This window comes from Ricinus communis, chromosome 9, assembly GCF_019578655.1.
Source record: "Ricinus communis isolate WT05 ecotype wild-type chromosome 9, ASM1957865v1, whole genome shotgun sequence".
Lineage (NCBI taxonomy): Eukaryota > Viridiplantae > Streptophyta > Magnoliopsida > Malpighiales > Euphorbiaceae > Ricinus > Ricinus communis.
In genome coordinates, this window is record NC_063264.1 from 5,398,350 (window position 1) to 5,408,060 (window position 9,711).

The 9,711-nt window shown below is 34.9% G+C and overlaps 1 protein-coding gene across 1 annotated transcript; it reads left to right on the forward strand.

Moving 5' to 3' along the window:
• The first annotated feature begins 1,069 nt into the window (after window positions 1–1,069).
• LOC8265633 lies at window positions 1,070–7,621 on the forward strand. Its single transcript, XM_002518094.3, has 10 exons — window positions 1,070–1,209; window positions 1,528–4,209; window positions 4,306–4,635; window positions 4,723–4,809; window positions 5,858–6,010; window positions 6,244–6,407; window positions 6,483–6,630; window positions 6,820–6,942; window positions 7,063–7,150; window positions 7,228–7,621. Exons 2-10 carry the CDS (start codon window positions 2,092–2,094, stop codon window positions 7,413–7,415), a joined length of 3,399 nt encoding a protein of 1,132 aa, XP_002518140.2. The 5' UTR covers window positions 1,070–1,209; window positions 1,528–2,091; the 3' UTR covers window positions 7,416–7,621.
• The last annotated feature ends 2,090 nt before the right edge of the window (window positions 7,622–9,711 follow it).

Here is a 9,711-nt window from a genome sequence, read left to right on the forward strand (position 1 = left end):
AATTTATTATTAAAGATTGATGGTTAATGAATAATATAAACTTTTTTAAAAATATGGTTTTTATCATATTTTAATATATTAAATTCTAAAATGTAATTTAAATTTAAATTTAATGTATTTTTGTATACTTGTATTTGCATTGGGCAATATATTCTTAATTTTTATAGAAAATTTATATGTCTTTAATAATTATATTAATTTAAAGTCAAAAGATATATTTAATGATAATGAGACAATAAATAGTTAAAACGTTTTAATATCAATTATTGTCAAATATATATCATATCAATTTATTAAATATACATAAAAAATATGATAAATAATTTATTTGGAATATTTGATAAAGTAGAAAGTAAATTTTGGATAATATAAGACATGAGAAAAAAATTTATATTAAAAATACACTAGCCAACCTTCAAAATAAGAAAAATCAATGAAATCAATGAAAAAACTACTCATTAATTTTACAATTAATTTGAATTAGTTTTATTAATTAATAATACTGTTAAAGAATAAATATTAAATTTTATTAATAATAGTATCTCAGAAAATTAATATTCTTCTAAAATTAATATTTTATACTAATTTATTAATATTCTAAAAGTATATTGAAACATGTTGTTTGAATGAATAGATTAATGGACTATTAAGATTTAAAAAGATAAATCTAATCGTTAGAATTGATTACAATGTCAGCAAATAATGACCCAAAAAAATAATACTACACTTATATTTTTGCATTACTATGCAGAATAAATTTTTAATTACTTCAAATTCTGTTATTTTATTAGTTATTATAACAATGACTTTTCTATTATTCTTTTTATACTTTATGCAAAGGAACAGTTGTAAGTTAATGATGAAAATAAATTCTTTTTTAAAAGAAAAAAAGGTTAAATCAATTGGAGAAGCCATAAATTATTTTCCGTTTAGATATATAGAATTAGAGGAGAGAGAAATTTTCATGTTTTAGTTTATAGTTAGGGTCCCTCCATTTTTGTCCAGCGTAGCCGCGTTAATTTAAGTGCTCTCTCTCTCTCTCTCTCTCTCCCTCCGACCTTCATGCAACGGCTTCTCTCCCTCTCCCCATCAAAACCAAACTTCAAACTTCAATTTTTCTCTTTTGGGTATCATCCATTTAGCTCTCAAACAATAATCTCCCATAGCTAAATTCTCTATGTGAATCTGCAAATTTATACACATAAGCAGGTGCCCATTTCATTGTTCCTTTGTCTTTATTTCATTTACATTGGCTCAATCGTCATGCCTATCTTGCTACATTGATATATTTTGAACGAAAATATTTTGGTTTTGTTTCATGCCCCATTTTCTGTTTTTTCTTTATGCAATGATAATTCTGCATTTTAATTCTTGGAGCACCGTAGAGAGATTTAATGGCATCTGACGCATTCTTGTTTTGTGAAACTTGTTTTTGAATTATGGATTGTTCATCACCATGTTGCTTGATTCTCTGGTTATCATTGTTCTGTTGGATATCTGTCAATTGTTTTGTTTTTTCTTTGACAGTTGGACCTATTTTGTTCAAACTCCAGATATGTACTGTTTGGTGAATGATTGTGCAAGGCAGATTGGATAAATGTGAAATCATGGGACGTCATGAATTGTATTTCTTTCCTGTGATAGAGATTTTGTGAATTTATTTTTGTGTGTTCTGGAATTGGCTAAGGATGTGCACGTGTCATCGAAGTATTATTGTTGGAGGACTTATGGTGCGTACCTGTTCTTGAGGGTCTTGAATAAGGATTTTGCTCCTGATTGATTTTGCAATGAAGATGAAGATATTAATGTGAATTATGGAATAAATGCAATTGTATAGTTCTATAAATATTTTCTATTCTTGGTCACATCCTTCTTGGTGCTTTGGAATAAGTGTTGAATGCTATGGAGTTGCAGGAAGAAAACTAGTTCTCAAGTTCAGGTTGATTTAGTGCACAGAAGCTGTGAGTATTATCTGTCCCGATTGGAGAAGCATTTCCAGAAGTAGGTATAAGGATTTTGAAGTAAACAAGGGTTGACAGTTTTGTCAACATTCACGTGCCTATATATGTTAAATAAGAAATCTTCGATACCATGACAAGAGAGACTCCTGGTAGTTCAGGCCAGCTGTTCTATGGCGATAAGTTCCAGGTTTTATATTGTGGTAGAGCTGCTGAAGATAGAAATGTAAATAATATTTGTGTACAGACAGGTGAGCAATTTGCTACTGAGTTTTTGCGCGATCGAATTGCTGTAAGAAGGGTACTAGATGAGAACCAGCTAGCACAAATAGGCTCTAATTATAATCAGAACCAGCAGATGGTTTATGATAGTCCTTCCAGTTTTCATGGGATTCGGAGAAAAGACTCTGAATCTGATGCTTCAGATTTTACTCCCAAGACAGGATATGCAGCTGATATGGAGACTAGGACTTATCCTGATAAACTAAACAGATACCAGTGGGAATATTATCCCTGTGGACAAAACCCTGGTAAATATACTGGTGATGTGAATTCTGATCGAGTTAATATTGACTCGATTACTCCCCAAAAATACGTGGTTGAGTCCCCTCTATCATATCATCCCTATGGCTCAGAAGTTCCGGAAAGTGCTTTCTTTGGCAAAATGAAATTTTTATGCAGCTTTGGGGGCAGGATATTACCAAGGCCAAATGATGGAAAGCTTAGATATGTAGGCGGAGAGACACGGATTATATCCATCAGAAAAAATGTTGCATGGGAAGAACTTGCAAAGAAAACATTGGCCATTTATAACCAACCTCATACAATCAAGTACCAGCTCCCTGGCGAGGATCTTGATGCTCTTATTTCTGTTTGTTCCAATGAAGATCTACATCACATGATGGAAGAATATCAAGAAATAGAAGCAAATGGAGGGTCACAAAGACTGCGTATATTTCTGATTTCTTCAGTTGAACCTGACAGCCCAAATTCATTTGACGGAAGGACTCCACAACATAGTGATGCTGACTACCAGTACGTTTTTGCTGTCAATGCCATGCCAGATGTAAGTCCCCAGAAAAGCTCTAGCGGACAAAGTTTGGCAAGCCAACCAAACCAGTTTGGAATTGCTTCAGATCATGGTCCAACTTTTCATAGAGATTCTCCTACGTCAGTTTATGCATTGGATAATAAGGATTGTAGTCCAACTTCCCCCATTGTGGTTGGAGCGTTTTTAAATCCTACTGTTCAGTGTTCCTCTCCACTCCAGCTCCAAGGCACGTCCTTCAATCAACCTCCTCCTCTAACTCCACTTACAATTCAGCATGGTAATCTTAAGAATTCTAACATACAATTTAATGGTGAACAATCATGTCCTGAGGCTAATGAAAGCATTAATATCTTTCCCAAGGACAAAATTCCATTTGAGGATACCTCTGCGTATTATACTAGAATTGCTCAAGGACCACAAATATTGATGAACCACCATCGTCATCACCCATATCTGCTAGAAGTTGACCACAATAGCAAATCCTCTGACATGTATTTTCACAATCGTAGCCCAAGTGGAGATTTTCTGCAATATCAACTAAATGTTCCAAGTGATTTAGATTTAGAGAGACCTAAGCTTAAAGAAAGGGCACTTTCTGACTCACAGTTGCAGGAACATAATGAAGGGTCGAAAGGCTTCCTGCAAGAAGCAGTTAACCCTCTTCGCCTATGGCATGATGGAAGGGAAAAATCACCTTCACTGGCATTGTCAAATTTATCACAGGAGCCAATGATGTGGCAAGGTTTAATGAATGAGGAACACCAAGAAGCCAAATATGAGAACGAGTGCAGCTTTACACTGGAGAATGTTGACTTGAAGCAAGAGTCATTGAAGAGGGTACACTGCGGAATTGCTCTCCATGATGAAGGCAGCAAAGAATGTGAAAGGAACATGTCAAACGGTAATCCTATGGAGTATAAGAACTTAGAGAACGTAGAGGTCAACCCATTGCTTTGTTTCCCTCGAAAAAATGCTATGAAAAATTCTTTAGATGATCCAAGAGAGTATCGCCTGGATTGCCAATCAGGCACAGTTACACCTCTACCTGATCTATTTTTCAAGAATCAAAATGTTTCTAAGGATCAGCAGAGTGCCGCAACAGAGAGAAAAAGTGGTCAACAAATTTCTGATGTACTTACTCGATGTCACCATCCTCTACCTCATGAATCGTGTGACCAAAAACCAAATGTCCAGAATTCAGTAAGTGTAGCTCTCTTTCTTTAATAATCTTTGGCCCATCAAAGTCTAAACTTGCATAAATAACCATCAAAATTTAAATACTCATTTCATTTTCAGAAATCAGTTGCAACTGCTGCTTCAGGTAGAGTGGTTTCTCCCTATTATGAAGACCCTGTGAATTATCCTGGAAACAATGTTGAAGATGTAAGCATCAGGGGACAATTGCAAATGGAACTGAAGATTAGAGATGCTCCAAAATGGTTGGATGATCTTCATCAGAATAGGGTGCTGGGATCAGTTGTACTTGTTGAAGATGTTACTGGTACCACACCTCCAGATATCCCCTTGGCTTCAAGGATCATCCCGCATGTTGAAGAAGATGCTTCCGACGAGTTTGAATCTCATATTACTGAGGTTGAAAGCACAGCTCCAGAATCTGAATCTGAGGTAGGGTTTTCCCTTTTGGCTTAGGTATCTTTAGATATAAGTGAATGTGTTTGTTTTAGATTTGACATTTTATCTTATATTTTTTAGGATGCAGAAGCTGATGGCGGAGGAACTGATGATTCTATTAATGATGTTGCAATAACTGAAATTGAAGCAGGCATATATGGTTTGCAGGTTCACAACTATCATCTTATTAGATTATCTGCATTTGATGTTAGCTTCATCATTTATCATATTAACTGTATTCTGCTGATGACTTCCAACCCTGCAACATTGTGCATGGCTTGCGCTAATGGCTGTGAAATAATTTCCGTACATAAGTTTGGTGTTTGTTTACATTAGAGATGTTGAGGCGTAAATTTCTGTTGTCAGCATCAAGATTCTTACAAGTTCCTTCTAAATGGAAGTTTTAGAATGTGAAGAATTCCTTTGTTCACTAATTCTTAAAATATGTGAAAGCTTCCTGTTTTCACTTATTCTATCTTGGCAGAAAATGTCATTGAGCGCATTGCTTTTCATACTTGTTGAAAGAAATATTTTTCATATCCGCAACAAGAAACGTAGAATAAAAATGTAACAACTGCATATTTGATGGTGCTAAAGTTTTTTAAATTGTGAATTTATTGGGACACAAACCTATATGCATCTTAAAAAGAAAATCTTTTCTTAATTTCCTCTGTTGTTAGAACTAACCAATCTCTGGTCTTGAAAGTTTTGATTAATTTTTTTTTTTTTTCCACTTATGCATGTCAGTGGTTAGTGATTATTGATATGTCTAACACTTTAATGCTAACTGCGACTGGCCCTATATTGGCTTTAACTGATTCTTTTTAAGGAGTTTATTATTGAAACTTATGCCAGTATATGTATGGTAAGACCTGTGCTAATGCAAAGAGGTCGTTCTGTTGCTTATCAGTAAGGCTTTGTACGCCAACGAGTAAACTCTATCAGTTTATTACAAGGAGCTTTTACCATTTAACTATGGAGTACAGAAATGGGAACACCAGTTTAGAAGACATTTCACCATTAATACGGATCATCAAAACTTCAAAGTTGAAACTGTTAAACACATCAGATTTAATCATAGTTTCTGATTTCTTAAGTTCCCAGTACAGCCAAAAGTAGACGTTTCTCCTCTTTTCCTCATGTTTTTGTCTCTCTCTCCCTGAAAGAGAAAATTGGAAGTATATTTTAACTAAATGGTTTCGATGCTAACCTGCAGATTATAAAGAATACGGATATAGAAGAATTGCGAGAATTAGGATCTGGTACATTTGGAACTGTTTATTATGGGAAGTGGAGAGGTACTGATGTTGCTATCAAGAGGATCAAAAAGAGTTGCTTTTCTGGAAGAATCTCAGAGCAAGAGCGGCTGGTGCGTCACTTGAAATTTCAAGAGCCTTAGAACTTAATTTTATTTTCTTCTTCATTTGAATGACGGTCATATGTCTTAAGAATTCACAAAATATTGGATTACAGGAGTCCAACCACGTGAATTTAAACAGACTCCAACCACGTGAATTTAGCTTTTATCAACTTAATAATATACTTATTGGGAACACATCCCACTTTTTTGAATGCAAATCCAAACCCTGCCTTTTTGGACAGACGAAGGACTTCTGGAGAGAGGCAAAGATTCTATCAAATCTTCACCATCCAAATGTGGTAGCATTTTATGGTGTAGTCCCTGATGGGCCTGGGGGAACAATGGCAACTGTAACTGAATACATGGTGAATGGATCACTGAGGCATGCCTTGCAAAAAAAGGACAAGTGAGTTACTCCACATATCTTTCATTACCACGTACCCTCATGACAACGTAGACTTATGGAGTTTTTATCCTGCAGGGTACTTGATCATCGTAAAAGGCTTATAATTGCACTAGATGCAGCTTTCGGCATGGAATATCTACATTTGAAAGATATTGTTCATTTTGATCTGAAGTGTGATAATCTGTTAGTAAATTTAAGGGATTCTCAACGACCCATATGCAAGGTGAATGATTGGAGAAAATCCCTGCTTGATTTATTCTACTATAGTTTTCGTTCATATTTGAAAATTTGGTCAGCTTTTCTGCAAATTATGTTGCTCGTTATTCTTTCAAATATTTTTAGTACTATTCACCTATCAGTTCAATAAAAATGCTTGATCAAGAATTGACTAAGGAAGTTATCTGCTTTCCAGGTTGGAGATTTTGGATTGTCACGAATTAAACGCAATACACTTGTATCCGGCGGGGTTCGTGGAACCCTTCCATGGATGGCACCAGAATTACTTGATGGCAACAGCAATCGTGTTTCTGAGAAGGTTAGGGCCTTAGGATAACACGTATGAATTCCTATCAATGATTTTATCAGACATGGACAGCTCATTTCTTAAAAAAATAACAATAAAACAGCATTTTGAAATTCTTTTTTTTCTTTACAGGTTGATGTATACTCATTTGGTATTGTAATGTGGGAAGTCTTGACGGGCGAGGAACCCTATGCCAACATGCACTGTGGTGCTATCATTGGTAAGCTTTTAATTTGTTTGAATTTGTTTTTTAACACTACTTTTTCAATATCTTACTGCTCTGAATTTTTCTTGAAGGTGGAATAGTAAGCAACACGCTTAGGCCACCTATACCAGAACGTTGTGATCCTGAATGGAGAAAGTTGATGGAAGAATGCTGGTCTTTCTATCCATCAGCTAGGCCATCATTTACAGAAATAACAAACAGGCTGCGCGTTATGTCAATGGCACTTCAACCAAAGCGACGAAACCTTGCAAATAGATGAAAACTACACTCCTAAATGTAAGTAAAAAAAAAAAAAGCATACTCATTTACATGTAAAGATTAACTAGGAAAACATTTATAAAGCTATAGCCGACTGTCTCAATAAGGATAAATATTTAATAATTTCTTTTTCCAGCTTTCAGTGTCAGATGTTCTAACTGTTCGTTCTCACACTGATCAATTTCACATTTGATGAGATTATATTTGAAGTCGTCTTCTACTTCCTTTGCATTTGGGTTCATTCATTTGATCTGAATATTGAATTTGAAATGTTAAATTTTGAATAGGAGGATTTCAAATAACATACAGTTAAAAGTTGTTTCAGATTGTCGATAATTTTTATTTTTTCAACCACACTGCAGATTTGTCTCAAATCCTCATTAATAGAACAAGAACTTTGTTTGGAATCCAAATCCACAGTCTAGATTTTAATATCCAAACACAGCGTTAATTTTTTGAAAACAACTATGAGTAGTTTGAGACCTTGGCGCTGCATGGTCGTTTCCTGCAGCAGTCTTAAGGCCATTCACTGGATTCTGAAAGTTCTCTCCCTGCAATATAGCCTATGTCAGTAAAGACTCCATTCCATTTCTTCTGGACTGTTTTTGGATTATTCTTTCTTCTTTTCTACCAAGCACAAAGGTTGACTGTGCTCAGTCTTTGATTATATTGTAAACCTGCTCAAACATACAGCTGTTTATCCTTATTGTAATCTGCTGCCTTAGTTTGAGTGCACTTTATTGACAAGATTTTACCACTGATTATCTTTTACAACTAGAATTACCATCTATTGCTTAATCATGTCACCGAGCTAGTATCCCGCATCAGGTCGAGTTTCTGTCTCGTAAGGCTGAAGATCCAGGATTTGAAACCTAGCAACTTCCATCGTCTTTTTGGCAATTTCGTAGCACCACAAAAAAGAGATTGTTTGATGCATTTTTCTACGGTCCAAGGTGCACGTTCCATCGTCTAGCTTAGGTAGAATTTGTGTGCCTGTGCTTATGGCTGATGCATTTTTGTCGTTCACACCAAAGCAGAACATGCGTGGTGACTGGATTTGCAATGGGAACCTTTTTCCGAGAAAGGAAAGTCCATGAATTTTGAACCTTACACAGGAATACAGTGCCAAAATCACATCATCACTCAACTCTCTCTCTCTGTGGGAAGTGGGTTCAAAAACATAAGCCATGTGAATGTCCCCAGTGGTTAGAAAATCCTAACCCGTTTCAGATTTATGACACCCTACCAACTGATGAAAACATGGCTCATCTAGTCCGAGCATTAAAAAAAAAAAAAAAAAAAAAGAAATGGACATCTTTATTCAGAGTTGAGCTTTCTTGATCTGACCATGATGACAAGTTGTCCACACATGCATTTTTCAATTTCGTGCTTCTGTTCTTTGTCTTGGTTTCTTGCCAGGAGTGAAAAATTCATCCCACTCCTGCAAGATCATACTATTTTAGGGTACTAAAATTGTAAATGGGATGGACGGCATTATATCTTATCCTTATCCTTAAGTATTCAAACATCTACTCTGCCCATCACAAGCATAGAAATGGTTAACCTAACAATAGACTAAATAAAGAAGACTTTGTGAAATTAATTAACAATTAATTACAGGAATATCCCATCAGCACCAACAACCCTTGAAATTTATAACCCATGTTGGGCAATGAGTTTGTATTTTTTTTTTTTTTCTCTTTTTGGGGGTTTTGTCTCTTTTTTGACTTTGCAAGTTGCAACTTTTTGAACAAATATGCCCCTAGACTAGAAGATGTGCATCCACTTTGTCCCCCATTTTGTCATACTTTTTCTTTCAAAATTGAAAGGCAAAATGGTTGCAAGAAGTAGTAGCGGCCAATCCCATTTTTTTGTGTCCAATCATTTTGTCCACCAATTAAACAAGCTCACTCATACTTTTGCTCAAGTCTTGTCCCCCATCAATTTTTGATATACAAATTAGTGCACGAATTTACTGGACATATGATCAATGTGTCAACCGCCCCACCCTCTTCAGTTTAGGCACTGATATTGATAAGAATTAAGGTCTATAATGCTTATGATGATTATAGTGTTAACCTTATGTTTGCAAGGGAAATTGATTAGTAAAATTTTAAAATTTCATTCCTAGATTCTTGTGTTAAAGGCATGTTTTATTTTTCATTTTTCATAAAAGTTGAGTAACTTTCATAAATTAAAATATTGTATGTCAAATAATATATGTGAATATTAGTTTTAACTATCTGTTGAATATCTATTATTCAGATCTAATTTCTTTTAATATTGTAAAATCAAAC